Here is a 17,587-nt window from a genome sequence, read left to right on the forward strand (position 1 = left end):
AGGGGGTCAGAGCCTGAGTCTATGTGAGAGGATGAGGAAAAAAGTGAAGGGCAGGGGCTCAGAGGCTGGAACTCGGGAGGAGGTTTTTGGAGGGGTTGCTGGAGGGTCCGAACAATGAAACCAAGGGAGTGGGGGTTCCAAGCTCCAGCAAATCCCAAGGGATGGAAGGGACTGTAGAGGTAAAGATCTAGGAGGGTCCAGAACAAGGCTGAGAGGCTGAGTCAAAAGAGGGTTGGGACGAGGGAGGGTTGGGACAAGGGAGGGAGCAGCGGCTCTGGGGCCTGATCCGGGCAGGAATTGCGCATCATGAACGCTGGAAGAGGAGGTCCCAGGGCCAGGACCCAACAAAGGACCCTGTCGGGGGTGTGGACAAGGAGCTGCGCTTCCAGATCCTAAGCTAGGCTGAGACCTGGTGGGGCGGGGCGCACGCTGGGCGGGGCCGGGCTGGGGGCTGGGCCGGGGTCCCGGGGGCCGGGGCGGGGCCAGGCTAGTGCTGCGCAGCCGCAGGGCGGCCGCCGCGCATGCGGGGCTCTCTAGGCTGCAGCCGGCGCCGCAGCCACTCCCGGGAGCATGAAGGACCGAACCCAGGAGCTCCGCACGGTGAGTCCGGCCCCCGCGCGCCGCCGCTCGCCGCTCGTCTGCGCGGGGCCGCTCCTCGCCCGGCTCCGGTGGTCACCGGGCAGTAGCCCCTGCGTCCTCGACCTGGACCGGAGAGAGCGTGGTGGAGCCGGGAACCCCGACCCCCCAACGGATCCCACCCCTCCGACCCACTCGGGGTCACGGCCGGCGTGAGCTCTATCCCGCTGGCCCGCGGGCTGGAGGCTGGAGTCCAGGGTTCTAGATAAACTTTTGGGCGCCTCCTTGTTTGGGGTGGTGGTCGGAGGGGTAGTCATCGGATGTGGATGGCAGGACAGAAGCCTGACCTCTCTCCCGGCCCGCGGGCAAGTCCAGTCTCTGCCCCCGCACGGTGCCTGACTGCTGACCCTCCTGTCCTCGCTCTGGTGTAGACACACGCCTTGACCGCGGTGGGAAGGGGCGCGGAGTGGTCCACCGCCTAGGGCCCCGCTTCGGGGTGTGCTGTGGACCGGCGGTCGGGTGGGGCCGGGCTCCGTGGCGGACTCTACTCGCGGGCCTCCTCGCCTCCCCTATCACCTCCCATCACCTCCCATCACCTCCCATCACCTGTAGCTCCCATCACTTGTGGCTCCCCACCCGTTCGAGACTGGGATCAGACCCGCCCCCGGTCCACCTTCATGGCTTCCGGGCAGCCCGCCACAACATTTCCAGACCCTTCCGGGGTTCTCTGTTCAGATGCAAACCTGAATCTGTTTTCCACCTGTGTCTCAGAAACCCTCGGGGTGTGTCTCCTGGGGCGGGGTTTAGGGGGAGTAGTAGGGTGCGCCAAGGTTCTGAGTTAGAGCCCACCCTCTCCCAGACCTAATAGCGACCCCTGCCGCCTGCTCCTCTACAACCCCACTCCCTCCCCAGGCTTCTGCCATTCAGCTAGAGGTTTGCGCCTCTACCCTTAGGGATGGCAAGACCGCAGGCCTGGGAGGGAGGGGGGAACGGGTGGAGGGAAGTGAAGGAAAATGAAGCCTGCCTGTAGCTCTAGACCAGGCTGAGCTGTGTCTGGTTCCCTGTCTGACAGCCCTGCTGCTAGGCCCTGTCCGCTGTTCTCTGGGGGAGCCTTAGTTCACTGGCTCTCCAGAACCCCACTCCTGCTGCCCACCTTGAAACCAGAGACCTAGGTCCCCTCATATGGAAAGTTTCAAGTGTCCTTTGGGTTTGTCCTCACTGCCCAGAGGTTCCCTGTGTTTGTTTGTGCCTGGGTCTCCCCCTTTATACTAGTCCCCAGGCAGCCTGGGACTGGGACCTGTACATTCCTGCCTTCATTTCCCCCTGGCTCTGGCTACCAGCCCCTGCCCTACCAATTCCTGGCTGAGTGCCCAGCCCCCAGGGTAAATCCCAGGAGGTTTCAAAGGAAGAAGATGGCCCCTCATGTCCTATGTGTTGTCTAAACACTTCCCTGCCAGCCCATGCGGTTGCCCTTAAGTTTCCTGCACTGCGAAGTGTTAGGAAGAGTTATCTTTGCATTGAATGGTCTTATGGTGCTTCTGCTGATGTTTGGGCGCCTGATGGGTCAGATAAGAGTACATGTGGCCACCAATGGTCAGAGGGAACACAGTCCTCCACATTTGACAGGACCTCTGGTTCATCAGCCTTTATCCCCTCTGCTGAAGGGGAAACTGAGGCACAAGAGAACAGGTGGCTTACCTTGTAGGTCAAGAGGGATGGTAGAAAGGGGGTTTGCCTAGTCCTGAAGACAGGCAGACTTAGGCCTGGTTGGGAATGGGTGACCCCCAGGAGAGCTCGAGTTGTAGAAAGCTCAAGCCCAAGTCTGTTGCTCTGGTATGTGTCTCTGTGACCCCTCTCCTTTCCCACCCCACAGTAGGCCAGGTGGGCCCTTAAATGGTAAGACCTGGTTTCTCTGTGAATCAACTGAGGCTTCCTCTACCAACCCCAGCCCCCCGGTATTCTGAGCCCACAGATGCTGCCATACTTATGCTGGGAGGCATGCCCATTAGGGGTTTCTAGCAGCCTTGATGGGGTGCTGGCAGGAAGCCACAATGGTGGAGTGGAACAGTTGGGGGCTGCCATTCCCACAAGTTTCCCTTTGAGCCTCAAGTTCCCATCTATGAAGTAGAGATAGGAAAATCTAGAACCCAGATTCTTAGGGCAAGAGGAGTGGCTCCTCAAGTCTCCTGACCCTGACTCCATATTTGGGAGAGACTTGCAGGGGTCAGAATTTTCAAATCAGAATCCCCAGGAACCATGAGGCCAGTACTTCCCATCCAGGCATTCCCCAGCTGCTCCAGTGAGTTGGACAGAGGTGGTACTTAGGATAACAACTTCCACCCCCTCAGCCCTTCTTCCTCCCACTCCTCCCCCTTCCCCACTCAATGCCACCACATTTGGAAGGAAGGCCCGCAAAGGGAGCTTATTTATAAAAGTCACACTTGATAAAGGAGCTGGCACGTTTCCTTGGCACTCTGCAGGCCAGGTTCAGCCCTCCAGCCTTCTCCAGTCTCCTCCTCTCATATGGAAAGTGAAGGGATCTTCAGGGTCAGTGTGAGGTTCAACACTGTAGGCAGCCCTCAGAGAGCAGAAGGGCAACCGGAGGCTTAAAAGGGGCAAACACAAGCCCAGAGTCCTACAACCTGGGAGACTTTTGAGGCAAGGTGTCTCAGGCAGCCCTGCCTCGCATGCAGCTGCCTCCTTTCCCCAATTCGGAAGTCTCCCTGGTTTCCTTTCTGAGAACTTCTTGGAGCTGATCCATCCCTCCGTGGACACAAACACTTTATCTACATACTGGACTGTGTGGGACACAAGGGACCTGCTGTAGGAGCCAGAGAACAGAGGGAGGAGGGAGAGTTGGGGCTGCCAGACCTGGGAAGAAACCTTCATGGAAGAAGAGGACTTGGGATGACTCAGGAGGAGGAGTTTGATTTGAATGGGGGGAGAAAGGTGGTCCAAAAGGAGGGACCAGACAGAGTGAGGAAACGCAGAGAGGTGGGAATGCCCATCCAAGAAAGAATGGTGGGTGGTCATGACACCTGGTCTAGAGTGGGCCCAGCCCACTGGAGCAGCTGGGGAAGCCCTGGATGGGAAGCCCAGTGTCCCCCTTTGTCCACCAGTTTCCCTTTTCTCTCCCACTGGTGGGAAGAGACTGGGGGTCCTAGAGCAACAACAGGCAGGTTTGTACAGGCCCAGGGGAGCGTCTCCCTCCTCTCTCCAATTACCTCCTTGGGGTTTCCCAAAAGAAACAATGTATTTGAGCACATTTTCATCTGGGATGCAGCTGAGATGTTCTTTAGGGACTATCTAGTCCAACCTCATATCTTACAAATTAGAAAACAGGTCCAGAAAGGGCCAGGGGTTAATCCAAGGTCACACAGTATCTAAGGGCAGAGCCCAGCCCCTGTCCATTGCCTGAAACTGCCTGAGCTCCTCTAAGGCCCTGTTAAGAGAAGGGATCTGATGGAGGAGGGATTACACAGGATGGGGAGAGGGCCAAGGGATCAGACTGGAGAGCCCTCTTTCCTGGAGACTCAGCTTGGCCTCTCACACAGGGGACTGGACCTCTCTCCTGTAGTGATCCTGACTTTGATTAGTCATTAAAAGGAAGAAGGGGAAAAAATAGCCGTGAGGCAGACAACAGCAACTCCTACTCAGTAGGAATGAATCAACCCTGCCGGCTGGCCTGCCGCCATCCCTGGGGACTGGCCTGCAGGCGCCTCTTGGAGGAATCAAAGGCTTGTTTCCTGGAATCCTGGAGCCTCTGCCAGGTGAGACCACCAGGGCTGCCTGGCCTCCACTAGGGGAAGCTTAGGGCTTCCTGCCATTGGTTCCAGCGGTGTCTTCTCATGCTGTGATGGGGGTAATACCCCCTCCCACCCCACCCGGTATTTATTCCTGGTTGCTCAGGCTGGAGGTGGTGAGGCTGGAGCTGAGACAGCCAGCCTGTCAGAAAGGAGTGAGACTAGACCAACAGTTCTCAATCCTGAGTGGCCTCCCCAGCCCCACCCCCATAAATTCTGATCTGAACTCTCTGGGGTAGGACCCTGAAAGTTGTTTTTTTCAAATCCCGCCAAGGGATGCTGGTGGTGCTGGACCAGGGTTGAGAACCATTGAAAGATGAACAGAAAACACCAGGACAAATCAAATGTTAGTTAGATGTGAGAAGAGGAGGAAGTGTAGATGTTTCCCAGTTTCTGACTTGAGGAGCCTTTGGGAACAGGGGTTCTAAGCAGGGAGTTTCAAAGGAGGAAGTTTGGGGGAAAGAGGCGGAGCCTAGTGTTGGGCAGGTGGCAGGCAGGATGCCCACATGATGTCTGGGTGGGTTGATCCCGAGGATGTTTGAACCTTCAGGCTTGTAATTGCCCCATGGCTCTAGCTGCCAGTTCCATGCAGAAGCCTCCCAAGTCCCCAGTTCCAACCCAGCCCTCTTTTCAGAGCTGTGACTGCCACTCATAGAGGGTTGGTGGGTTCCCAAGGGAGTTGAGGCCCTAATCATTCAACAAATATCTAGATACCCACTTTATGTATGTGTATGATACTCACTCTGGTCAGCCCAGGACACTAGGAAAATGGCGTGCCAGCCTAGTTCCTAGTTCCTTTTGGTCAGGAGTATGTGTCTGTATTGGGGGCAGGGAGGTAAGGGTGCTGGCATCCTACATCCTTGTCATTTATTCAATGTCCAGTGAGAACTGATTAAGGGTCTGCGTTAATCTGGAGGACATTTCTAAGAAAGGTGCTACAGGGCTCTGGCCTAGATGTGGATGAGGTTGCAGGGGGCAACAGACTCACAAACCACATGGATCAGAACAAATGAAGAAATGAAATAAAAAAGTTCCTTTACTTGAGGCCTTCCTTGGCAGGAAGTGCTATAGGATCACTTATGTGATCTATGGCTGCATTAACAGAGGTAGAATATGTAGAAAGAGGGAGGGGATGGGCTAGTACTTGGACACTGCTCAGACCACAATCAGCAACAGGTTCAGTTTGCATCCTGTACTACAGGGGAAGACAGAGGTCAGACTGAACAAGTCAGGGGCAGGAGCTACAATTTAGGGCCCCTGAGAAAGATCTGAAGGGGAGGGAATGGTGAACTTGAGGAAAAAAAACCCAAGTAGAATATGGATGCTGCCTTCAGATTTCTGGCAGGGTCAGCTGAGGGAGAGGGCACCAAAAAGTTCTTTATGGCCTGGGACCAAAACACAGGAAAGGGAAGGACTTCCTAACAATTGGGGCTGCCCAAGATGGGCAGAGCTGCCTGGGGAAGCTAATGCGCTCACCATCACAGGAAGTGTGGAAGCTGGGGCTACAGTGACTTTTCAGATCCCTTAAGGCTGATAGTCTGTGGCTCTGGTTCCAGTAGGAATGTGAATAGGTTATGGGGAACCAGAGGAGCAAGATACTAACCCAACGGAGCTGGGAAGGCTTCTGGGAGGAGGTGGCATCTAAGGATGAGGAGAATGTCAGAATTATGGAATCAGCATCCCAGGCAGAGGGAACTGCAGGGAAAGCAGGGAGGACATAGGGTGGATTGTAGCGGTAGGGAGCTTGTTAAAGGTGGGGTGTGCTGGGGTCAGATTTCAGGCTGGGGCAGTGAGGTGAAGAGGAGGGTGAGGGTGAGGGTGAAAAGTCCTAAGGAAGTAGGACTTAGTAAGGAAGGGTCCCCTTTGAGCATCCCCTCAAAGTTTTGCTTGGAGCCCCGGTTGGTTTGACCAAAGCTGCAAGGTCAGACTTTAAACCCTCCAGTTTGTCTTCGGGTTCAATCTGAATGCCCCAACCTGGGTGCCCCAGTCAGACCCTAGCCCAAGGTGTGCCATTCCCCAGCCCTACCCTCATAGACGGAGAGCCTAGAGGAGGGCTATCCTGCCAACCTTCTTTTGTTGGATAAACTACCTAAGTCCAGCCTTCAATCTTCTGGGGTGGCTGTGGAGGTAGCAGGTCAGACTGGCTGGACATCTGAAGAAGATATGAGACCCAGAGAGGGGCACGAGACCAATTCCTAGGGGTCTCGGGCAATGACTCTCATCTCTAGTGACTCAGGTGCCCTTGTCTTTAGCTCTAGCTGGTCACTGCTCTTCCTGGGAAGGGAGCTGGAAAATTCTCCTTCTGCCTCTTTGAGTCCACCCCTGTCCTTCTTTGGGCACCAGAAGAACAGAGAGGGCAGGGCGCTGAATGGCTGGAGCTCCTAGGGTCACTTGCCAACCTGGCAAGCTGCCCAGGAAGGGGAACTGGGCTCTTCCAGGCTGCACTCTGCCTCAATTTTCCTAGGGAGTGCAACTCTGGCTCAACTCCTGGGTGTGGGGTGGGGGGACTGAAAGTGTGGAAATGGCTCCTAGATTCCCTGTGTCTATGGGTGGGCTTGGTGGGGGAAGGGAGGCCACCTGGTAGCAGCTGCAGGCACTTGTGTGAGCCAGGATTTATTTTAGCTGCTGGGGGAGGAGGTGTGATCTCTTGATGAGAGGGGCCCCTCCAAGCTGTCTCCATAAATCTCCTTGCCAAGCCCCATTTTGGTGGGGAGTGGGACCCCGAGAGCTCCAAGGGCACAGCCCTTTACAACATGCTGCACTTCCCCATCCTTCTTCAGCCCTCCCTCCCTGCAGGCAGGTGTCTCTGTCCCCATTTTGTAGAGAAGAGATAGACCCACAGGATAAGTCCCTCAGTTTCCCTATCCCTTGACCTCTGCCTGCCTCTATCCTGGGCCCTGATGTAAGAGCGTGGAGGGCCAGTGCCTAGCCAGCTAGTGCCTCCTCCCCTTGGGGCACTGAGAAATGAAAAGGCTTGACAGAGCCTGAGAACCCCAGTTCGATGGGTGACAGTCCTGCCCTGGGTATCCTGGCCTTGGCTGTGGAGAGTGGGCTGACCATGGCCAAGTCAAGGTATGGGGTGGACAGTAATGAGCGTGGCCAGAATGCTGGGAAGTCACAGGTATAATTATCCCCACCCCGTGATGAGGGTGGCTTTTGTACATCTGCTCCTAAGGCAAGCCCCAGCCAAGTAACATGACTGGCCTCTTGTACCTGTTGGACCCAGCTCTGGTCAAGGTCCCATGTCAAGACTGACCAGGAGAGAGGATCCTGAGAGGACTGAGTGGGTAAAGCAGCATGGCAGAGCCCTGTACAAAGGAGTCTCTCTCAGGCATGTCTGGGGTGCTGTGGGGATGGCCTCATGTGTGTCTGAACCACCCAGCCTTTGGGAGGGAGGTGATGACATGCCCAGGCCTGGAACAGCCCAGGCCTCCCCTTCCAGAGCCCTTGGGGGAAAGAGAGCTTGGAAACTCCTAGCCAGAAGAGTAGACAACGCTGGCTTCCAGGTGGTCTACCTCAGGCCAGGATTTATTTTAGCTGCTTGGGGAAGAGGTGTGATCTCTTGATGAGAGGGGCCCCTCCAAGCTGTCTCCATAAATCTCCTAGCCAAGCCCCACTTGGGGCCAGTTGGGGCCCTGTGGCCTGGAGACAAATCCCTGAGGTTTTCTTGCCCAGCCAATGGCAGGGCCTCCTGAGCAGCACCCTAGAGTGAGGGAGGTTCTGGGAGGACCCCAGTCCTGTGGGGAAGGGGCAGGCAGCTGGGCAGGAGGAGTCCCTGGCCTGGAGATGGAGACTTCGCCCTGTTTCCAACTTGACAGGCAAGGCCCCTCTCCTTATGCTGGATCACCAGGGATCTTTCAGGTCTCCCTGGGCTGGGAGCTGAGGGCACAGCCAGGGCTTATCCTTGCCAAGAGGGCAGAGGGGCATGGTTGGGCCCTGGACCTACAACCTGCAAGCCTGCTCTGCATGGATGTCAGGCAGTTTGGGTCCCAGGTCCAGTGGTCTCACTACAGGTATGCTCATGTGTACCCACCCCCGTGCAGGCCAAGGACAGCGATGATGACGATGATGTCACTGTCACCGTGGACCGAGACCGCTTCATGGATGAGTTCTTCGAACAGGTGGGAGCCAGCACACCAATCTCTCCCCATACACTGGCAGGTCTTAGGTGACCACATCTCAACTCGGAGCCAGGCCTTGCACTTACACACCTGATCCTGGCTCAGCAGCCCTTGGCACCAATTAATGAACCTCTTTTGAGAGTGAATAGTCTGAAGCTCAGAGGGGAGCAAAGTTTAGGATTGGACCACTCCTCCTCACCCCAATCTAGAAGGAACTTGGAGCAGCCAGCCCCACCACCACTGGAAGCCTGGCCCTAAGCCTGATTTCTGCCCCACTCTGGACAAGCCATAGACCCAAGAGGCCCCGTCTGTGGATTTTCTCCTGATCACCTGGCTTTGGTCTACAGGTAGAGGAGATCCGAGGCTTCATTGACAAGATCTCCGAGAATGTGGAGGAGGTGAAGCGGAAGCACAGTGCCATCCTGGCCTCCCCCAACCCTGATGAGAGTGAGTGTATAGGTGTGAGGGGTGGGTTTTAGGCCCCGTAGGCCTCTCCAGGAAGGCGCTGCTGCCTGGCCAGGTTTGGGAGGGCTCTGTGAGAACCTCAGGAAACAGCTATCCCAGGCCCAGGATGGAGGGAGGTAGTGGTCAGTGCCTAGTTTCATACACTGGACCCAGGTCTCCCACAAAGACTTGTGAGGTGGGAGGGGTGGCCCTCCTGAGACCTGGGTGGGTCAGGCAGCCAGCCTGCCCTCCCTTGGTAAACTGGCTTTTTTTCTTTTTTTTTTTTTTTAAATATATTTTATTGATTTTTTACAGAGAGGAAGGGAGAGGGATAGAGCGTTATAAACATCAATGAGAGAGAAACATCTATCAGCTGCCTCCTGCACACCTCCTACTGGGGATGTGCCCGCAACCAAGGTACATGCCCTTGACCGGAATCGAACCTGGGACCTTTCAGTCCGCAGGCCGACGCTCTATCCACTGAGCCACACCGGTCAGGGCTAAACTGGCTTTTTTTCTAAGGCCCTGGGCTGGCTGCAGCCCTGGGATTCTGGGAGGAAGGAAAGGAGGGGGACCTTACTCTCATGAATAGGAGGCCTCTCAGCCTCGCCCCTCCCTTTTCCTTGCCTCCCTGGGGAGCAGATGGCAGCTCTGAAGCAGCAACGCTGTAGGAGGGCAAGCTGGCCAAGCAGGCAGAGCTTCCGGAAAGAGCTGGCAGCCTTGACATCTGGCCACTGGTACCCTGGAGCCAGGCATTCTCAGGACTCCAGGAAGTCACCTCTGTCCCTCTGCACAGGGAACCTGTGTGTGTCTGCATTCTGCTCTGTCCCCAGACAGGTCTCCCTGACCCAGCTGTCACAATATCTGTTGAGGTGTTGATTACTACACTATTATGTGCCAGGCTGACAACATGCAAGCTGGAGATCCCCTTCCCTGGAGGGAGCGCTCCCTCAGCCCCAGGGGCAGTGACGGGCCAGGGCTCACAGCCTGCCACCCAGGCACTTGGGCTTGCTTTCAGTTTCATCTCCAGCACTGCCTCCCTGTTCATGTCCCCTCACCCCCAGGCCCACAGACACCCTCAATTACCCAGAAAAAAAATCTCTTCATAGCCCCAAAGTGTGCTTGAACCCAAGGCCAATGCCACATCAACCAAACACAGTGCCAAGCCCTTGGAAAGAAAAATAAGTGAACTGGGAGCCTGGGTGACTGTCCCAGAAAGGGGTACAAAGGAGAGGGGAACCACCCAAAACAGGGCGTATGTCCAGTGCAGTCCCCTCTCCCCAGAGGCTGGTCTGGGACGGCAGCATGTGACATGGTTTGTCTATGTCCCCGTGTGTATGAGGGTCAGTATGTGTCAGTGGCGGGTCACTGCTGGTGAGAAGGGGGCTGATTATGGGGCAGGAACTATAAATAGCTGGAGATTTGGCCTCTCACCTGCTGGAAGGTGGGGTGCCCAGGTGGGGTGATGAGCTGCCTAGCTCCTTCCCGGCCTCCCTTGTGCTCTTTGGCATTTCTCCCCATGTCGGTCAGCAGCAACCAGTTCAGAATTGTCACCTGTGAGCTGAGCAGTCAGGAGGTCGCTGATGTGGGCTGAGTAAAGTGAAGGTTTCTAAGGCAAAGGCTAGGAGAGTTGAGGAGGAGTCACGAGAAAAGATAGTGGTGAGTGGGGGGGGCACTTTCCTGGGCTGAGGCTGGCTCTGCCTCCTCTGGGAGCTGCTATCTGGACTGGGCTATTTTGAGTCTGAGCTAAAAAGGCTGAGACTTCAGAGCAGCTGGTAACCAAGTTTTCCTTTGTTCAAGGGAGAGACTCCCTCCTCCGCTCCTTAAAGCCCCCCACTCCACCTCACTCATATTCCACTTGGGAGTGGCCTCACCTGACCCTCCACTGTAAACGCCCCTCCCCAACCCCCTTTAGAAGAAGCCCCAGCCCTGGAGGCAAGCAGAGGGTAGATGGAAAAGGTTGCAGCCAGGAGCTCAGTTATGGTTTCTCTGGAACTAGAGGCTGCCCTGAGGCTGGGGTGCTGTCAGGACCCATTGTTCCACCCAGCAGCCATCTTGTCCCCCTTTTGCCAACCAACACCTCGCAGGGAATGAGGCAAGTTGGGCACCCTCATGGCTTCTACCAGCTTTAGGGGGATGATTCCATTTGGAACAAAGGCCAGAAACACCAGCTACCGACCTTCTTCAACTTCACCCTCTCATAGGCCCTGCTGCCTGCTACCTCCGGAGCCAACTATGCTCCAGGGGGCCCACCTCTTTGAAGCTCTACCCCACCCAGGCCAGGTGCCTCCTGCCCCTATCCACTCCCTGGGCACTCAGCAGTTGGCCTCAGCACCTGGGGAGGGGGGCTTTGTGAATAGAACAAGGTTTGCCCCGCTCAGGGTGCTTGATGTAGGGGCTGGCTTCTGCCTCCCTGGTCCCTGGCCCTGTCAGCCCTCTGGCTGGATGCTTGCCCCCTAGCCACCAGGTAATGCTAGGTGAGTTCACACCCCCCACTTCGACTCAGGCAAGTATCAAGTAAATGCTCCCTATTGCCAACTCCAGCATCACCAGCTGCTCCACGATTATTTCTGCCTTAAATTTAGACCCATCTGTTATCTGCAGGGGGTGGGGGAGCCAGTGAAAGAAGAAGGGAGGCTCCTTGGAAAGCAGCATGAGAGGGGGTGAGGCTGCAGCTGGTGTGGCCCTGGCCCAAGATTGGAGGGGCAGGCAGAACCTTAGTCAAGGAAGAAGGAAGACCCAGGTCTGTCCAGAGCCCTGCTCCATGGGCCCCTTGTGTAGGAGGCTGGGCCTGAACATTGGCATGGGGAAACCCAGGGTGTCTACCCCCACCCTTCTACCTCCCCAGAGACGAAGGAGGAGCTGGAGGAACTCATGTCCGACATAAAGAAGACAGCAAACAAAGTGCGCTCCAAGTTGAAGAGTGAGTCTGGGCTCCAGCCTTGTCTAAGGTGGGGGGCATTCCAAGCCTGCTTCCTCCACGCAGCCCATGGGGTTTCATCAACTTGGAGGGGGTACATTGGGTCTTGCTTTCCTTTATGAGGCTACCATCATGTGCCACTCACTCAACAGCCATCTTGTTGGCCTGATTGTGCCAGGCTCTGGGCTGGCCCTTGGCTTCGTCCAGGAAGTGCTCCACTCTGGGCATTGTCCCCCACTTCACCTAAAGAGGATTAGAGGAGTAGCTAGCACTGCCTAGTTCCACACAGAGCCTCCATGTGGTTGTCTGAGCATAGAAGTGCATGTCTGGGATGCACAAGCCTAGGGGCTGTGTACCATGCAGGTGGCAACCACCTGACCCTTTCCACTCTGGACATGGCCCCATGTTGGGTGTACAGCCTTCCTGGGCAGGAGAGAGACAGCATGGGCCTGCGCACTGGGCCTGACATATAGTAGTTGCTCACACTGAGAGGAGTGTGAGTGCATATGTGCACACACCTACACATGCATCATGCCTAGAAGGGTCCTGGCTGGCTCCTCCTCCATCAATGCCTGGCCCTCCTTTTTCCTCTGGTTCCCATGTGATCCCATTTACAGGCCACACAAGTCCGCCCAGGGGAGTTCCTGAGCCAGATCCTCAGTGTGTGGGTTGGGGGTCAGTGGTGAATGGGGCAGATTATGGCTCAGCAGCCATCTGTTCCTCCAGGCATCGAGCAGAGCATCGAGCAGGAGGAAGGCCTTAACCGCTCATCCGCTGACCTGAGGATCCGGAAGACGCAGGTGGGGGCTGGACCTCTTGAGTGGGCAGCTGGCCTCTGAGACTCTTGGGCCATGTGGGGCTGGCCTTGACACCTGTACCCCTATCTTGGACCCCTAGCACTCCACGTTGTCTCGGAAGTTTGTGGAAGTCATGTCTGAGTACAATGCAACGCAGTGTGACTACAGGGAGCGCTGCAAAGGACGGATACAGAGGCAGCTGGAGATCAGTAAGCTGAGGGGGTGGGGTTAGGGCTGAGGGGTGGGGCCAAGGCTGAGGTGCAGAGCAAGGCTGCTGCTGAACTCCCTGGGTTGGGCTGCACTCATTGTGATCTCTGCTTGCAGCTGGCCGTACCACGACCAGTGAGGAACTAGAGGACATGCTGGAGAGTGGGAATCCGGCCATCTTTGCCTCTGGGGTAAGTGTGACCCCACCCTTCCCACAGGAACTCCTCCTTACCAGGACCTCTCCCACCATGACCCTGGGGTGCTTGGTATGGGCAGTATTTGGACATAGCCACTTTGTGAGACAGTTTTTAGAGAAGGACAAGCCCCAGGGAGGGGCAGAGACAGGTCGAGGTCATATAAATGTTAGTGGCAAAGGTCTGGTTCCTCTCAGTTGGATCCACTTCCTTGCTCCCCTGCCCATTTCACACCAGTTTGGGCCTCCTTCCACCATCCTCAGGACCTTTCTTCCCTCTGGGAGGACATGGTGCCCATAGCCATCTCTAAGTTCAGGTGAAGCTTGGTTCTCTGCTGAGCAGAGGACTTCCTGAAGGAATTAGTTACAAGTGAGGAGTTTTGGAGTGTGGGTTTTAGGAGAAAGTGGGGGACAGCTACATTCAGTGCAGGAGGAAGAACAGGAGGAGAGGGAACAGAAGAAAGGCAGTTTAAGGTCTGGGTCCATGGGGCAGTCATCTTGGGCTCTATACAACACTGGTGATAAGAACTATCACTTAGCAGTTACTATGCACAAGCACAGGTAGGGAGTGTTAACAGCCCCATAGTACAGGTAGGAAATAGGGTCTCATAACAGCTAGTAAGAGCTGAGCAGAAAGTGGGGAGAGGGCTAAAGCCTCAGACCCTCCTTCCAGAACATTCTGCACAGGCCCCTGCCCATCCTAGCTGCCTTTGTAGTTGGCTTCCTGCTGTCCTGGTCCCCATTCCCACGCCCTTCTACAAGTGCCTGGGTCCCAGCTCACTGCTCCCATCCCTAGATCATCATGGACTCCAGCATCTCGAAGCAGGCCCTGAGTGAGATTGAGACACGGCACAGTGAGATCATTAAATTGGAGAACAGCATCCGTGAGCTGCACGACATGTTCATGGACATGGCCATGCTTGTGGAGAGCCAGGTGAGGGCCTGGGGCCCCACTGCCCTGCCCCCCAGCCCATGGCAGCACCCAGGTCTGCCCTAATCCCCACCCTTTCTGCCCAACACGCTGCCCTGCCTGGGAGGGACCGAATCTTCAGGTAACTAGCCACCTGCTATTGAAAATACCTAAGGCCCCTCTCTGCATGGCTCAGCCACCGGGCCCCAGTCACTGCATGGCTCTACTTAGTCCTCCAGGATCCCAAGCCCTGCATGGCACTACCCACCTTTCCCTGTCTTAGCCACCAGCTGTTTGTCATGTAGGCACTGTGTATGGGCATTTTTCTAGGAGCTGGAGATATAGCAGTGACCAGGACAGCTAAGGACCTGCTTCCTGGAGCTAATATTTGTTGGATGAAGGGCAGCATAAGTAAATGACAACTGGAATATTCTCCAGTTGTGCCAAGTGCTCAGGAGATGTTAGAAGGCAGCATGGTGACAGAGCAGTGGTTCTCAAACTTTTAATGTGCCCAAGAATCACTTGGAGGGCTTGTTTTCTTGTTTCTGTTTCAATCTCCATTCCCAGAGATTAGTAGGTCAGGGTAAGAGCCTGTGAATTTGTATTTCTAACAAGCTCAAGGGTGATGCTGATGCTACTAGTCCAAGGGTCACACTTGGAATACCATTTTGATAGGGGAGCCATTTTGGATGGGGTGCCTAGAGAAGGCCTCTCTGAGGAGGTGGTGTTTGAGCTCTGGAGCATCCCAGAGGAAGAATGAAGAGCTGGCTCAGGCAGAGGGACCAGCAACACCATGGTCCTGCCATATTTGAGGAGCGAAAGGAGGTCCATGCAGCTGGAGCACAGGGGCAGCTGGAGATGAGCTAGACAGGGGGGCCTTGGCAGGTGAAGTCTCTTCTAGATTCGCAGGTCGTATGTATGGGAGTGTGTGACCTGAGTCAGGAAGCAGGGAGGTCACGAGGGTGCTGCTGCCGCCATCCCAGTGAGAGATTATGGTGACATGGATGCCTGTGGAAGCGATGGACTTGGAGAGCTTTCAGTTGTCAGCATGCTGTTGCTGGGAATTTTGGGCAGCGTCATGGTCGGAGTGGCCTCTGCCTACTGCTTGGGACCAGATTGCAGTGCCCAAGAGAGCTGTGGGGTTGGGTGGGGGTGGGGGAGTGCCTTAAAGGTTGAAGACCAAATACAGAGCTGGACAAAACCGTCAGGCCCAGGGATGGAATGGGGGCCTCACTGGTCACCTTGTGATCTGTGGCCAGTCAGGCCCACCTGCACCAGGCACTAGGGTTAGGGCCCCAGCTGAGTGTTCTTTGCATGTCCCCATGCCCTTGGCTAAGACTGCATGGCCAGTTCCCTCCCTAGGATGGCTACTCTGCAGGGAGAGGCCGGAGCTACCAGGGGTGCCTGGGCTGCAGGACACAGGTGAGAAGCTGTACCCCATCCTCCTCACACTCCTTTTCTCTCTCTAATCTCAGGGCACTTTCCTAAAGTCCTGCCTCAAGCCTCCTTCTGACCCTGAGGGCGGCTCTCTGGAGCTTGGGTGCCCCTGGCCCTGCAGGGGGAGATGATTGACAGGATCGAGTACAACGTGGAGCAGTCGGTGGACTATGTGGAGAGGGCCGTGTCTGACACCAAAAAGGCTGTCAAGTACCAGAGCAAGGCGCGCCGGGTCAGTAGCCCCAACTCTACCCAACCACATTTCCTGCACACCCATTAGTGATTACAGATCCCTCCTCACTCTGCCTCTGTCCCACCTCTCAGCTCTTACTGTAACTTCACCCACTTCTCCCAGGTTTCAGTGCCTCATTTTAACCATCCTCAGGCCCATTCCAGGTCATCACCTTCCCTCCATATCAGCCCCCCAGATTCTCCAACCCTCAGTCCTCTCTCCCAATAGCCCCGACCCCCTAAAAGCTCTGTCCACTTCCAGCCTCTCCCATGCTGAGGCCTTTCCTTCCTGCTTTTCTGGTGCAGAAGAAGATCATGATCATCATCTGCTGTGTGGTCCTGGGCATCGTCATTGCCTCTATCTTTGGAGGTATCTTTGGATAGAAACTAACCCCACCTGCCTCTCCACTCTGGATGGTCCACACTAAGGAATCTCCTTGGCTGCTGATTCCCTTTGGCTCGGAGCCCCCTCCTTTCTTTGCCATGGGGCCCTTCCATACCCACCCTGCCCTGAGCCGTCATGTGCATGATCTTTGTAACAGTGTGTGTCTATACAAAAGAGGCAGAGGGGAGCCAGGCTGGGAAACAACCAGCGGTGTGGGGATCAGGTCAGCAAGGGACAGACTCAGGCCCTGGCCCGGCTGCCTCACCCAGGCAGAGCTGCCCAGGTAGCCATGTTCCCCCTTCCTCTGCCTTCAGTAATTCCACTCTTGACCTGGGGTCTGCCCTCTCCCTGCATCAAGGCTCTCTGTACCCCAACCTTGCCTCCTGCTGATCCAACCATCTATCCTGTCCTCTCCAGCTGTCCCCCCTAAGCCCAGCCCCCTGAGGGGTGGGGATCAGCTGGCCACATGGTGCTGCTTTTCAGGTTAGGGGAGGGATGGCCCTGAGAGACAGCCCAGCTCTAAGCCTCTAACAGCCAGTCACTGCCAGGGAGGCTCAGGGTGTTGTGGCCAGGTAGCTTCTGGCTGTGTCAAGACCAGGCTCTCTCCCCTGCATAGGGGCAGAGTCCAACAGGTCTTCGGCTGCCTCAACCTCCCCACATTCCTAGAGCCCCAGGAGCAACCCCCCTGGGCTATGCCTGACCCCAGATAACATTCTGGAAGAGGCTGGCTGGTGCCTGGTCTCTAGCCACCCTTAGAGCCAGGGAGACAGAGCAGACCTGTCAGGCCAAGCCCACAGCCTGGGCCAGCCATTCGCCCCAGCAGGCCTTAGCCGGGTCCTCAAGCCATTGCGTTGCATGTTTGGGACAGTAGTCCCCTCTCTTGTGCTCTGGGAAGTCAGATGTTACTTCAGGCCTGCAGTCATGTCCTGCCCTTGCTGTTCCCCACTGATGTGCCACGTGAGTGTCAGGTGTCTTGGATACAGTATTCAGCAGCCAGCCAGGGAGGGGTACCTCCCTCCCCACCATCTCGGGGCTTCTCAAGTCAGAAACATGCCCTCACTTCAAGACCCCTCTCTTCCTTGTTGACAGGCAAGGAGTGTGCATGCGAGTGCATGCAATAGGGGATGGGGCCATGTCCAAGCCCCACCTTTCCTCAGCTTTGCTCCTGTCCAGTGACTGTGACCACTGTCCGCGTGTTGCCTTCTTTAACAACTTCCCTCCCCTCCTTTACCCCTTCACCAAAGGTCTTGGTACAACCAGCTGCCTGTTTTGTGAAATTTTTATGTAGAATAAACATTTGTATCTGTACCGTGCCTCTGCTCTAGATTTCTTACTATTACAATGCCATGGCCTTGGAACTTAAAGGTGAACATGTATGACAATATGGGGAAGGGGCTCAGAGGGCAAATGATCCCAGCCTCCTCCCTCAGGCCAATAGGTACTTTGAATACATTTCATCCTGTCCAGCCTTCCTAAGTTTACCTAAATTAAAGAAATCTACCTATTCCTTTAAGTGTATAAAAGCACTCTTAAGTTCTATTTGGAATCGAGTGGTAGCTACCA

General features: G+C 55.8%; 1 protein-coding gene across 3 annotated transcripts; it reads left to right on the forward strand.

The window, feature by feature from the left end:
• The first annotated feature begins 512 nt into the window (after nt 1-512).
• On the forward strand, nt 513-17,337 carry STX1A (syntaxin 1A). Of its 3 annotated transcripts, none has more exons than XR_013961290.1 (10): nt 513-600; nt 8,423-8,500; nt 8,848-8,947; nt 11,793-11,867; nt 12,591-12,664; nt 12,762-12,870; nt 12,986-13,059; nt 13,858-13,995; nt 15,447-15,640; nt 15,946-17,337. XR_013961290.1 is itself a non-coding variant. In XM_080681809.1 (10 exons), the coding sequence occupies exons 1-10, from the start codon at nt 571-573 to the stop codon at nt 16,021-16,023; spliced, it is 867 nt and encodes a 288-aa protein (XP_080537935.1). In that variant the 5' UTR covers nt 522-570; the 3' UTR covers nt 16,024-17,337. The 3 variants fall into 3 exon arrangements, 1 of the variants encoding a protein (XP_080537935.1); XR_013961291.1 differs by having other exon boundaries at nt 514-600; nt 13,858-14,113; XM_080681809.1 differs by having other exon boundaries at nt 522-600; nt 15,530-15,640.
• Nucleotides 17,338-17,587: the final 250 nt, after the last annotated feature.

The sequence above is a fragment of the Plecotus auritus genome (genome assembly GCF_963455305.1).
Source record: "Plecotus auritus genome assembly, chromosome: 7".
In the NCBI taxonomy this organism is placed as follows: domain Eukaryota; kingdom Metazoa; phylum Chordata; class Mammalia; order Chiroptera; family Vespertilionidae; genus Plecotus; species Plecotus auritus.

Excerpts from the sequence above, each read along its gene's own strand:
- STX1A (XM_080681809.1), top strand. The coding sequence starts at position 571 with ATGAAGGACCGAACCCAGGAGCTCCGCACG. Across the intron at positions 8,501-8,847 it reads TGGATGAGTTCTTCGAACAG|GTAGAGGAGATCCGAGGCTT; the intron begins GTGGGAGCCAGC and ends TTTGGTCTACAG. Across the intron at positions 12,665-12,761 it reads TGAGGATCCGGAAGACGCAG|CACTCCACGTTGTCTCGGAA; the intron begins GTGGGGGCTGGA and ends TTGGACCCCTAG.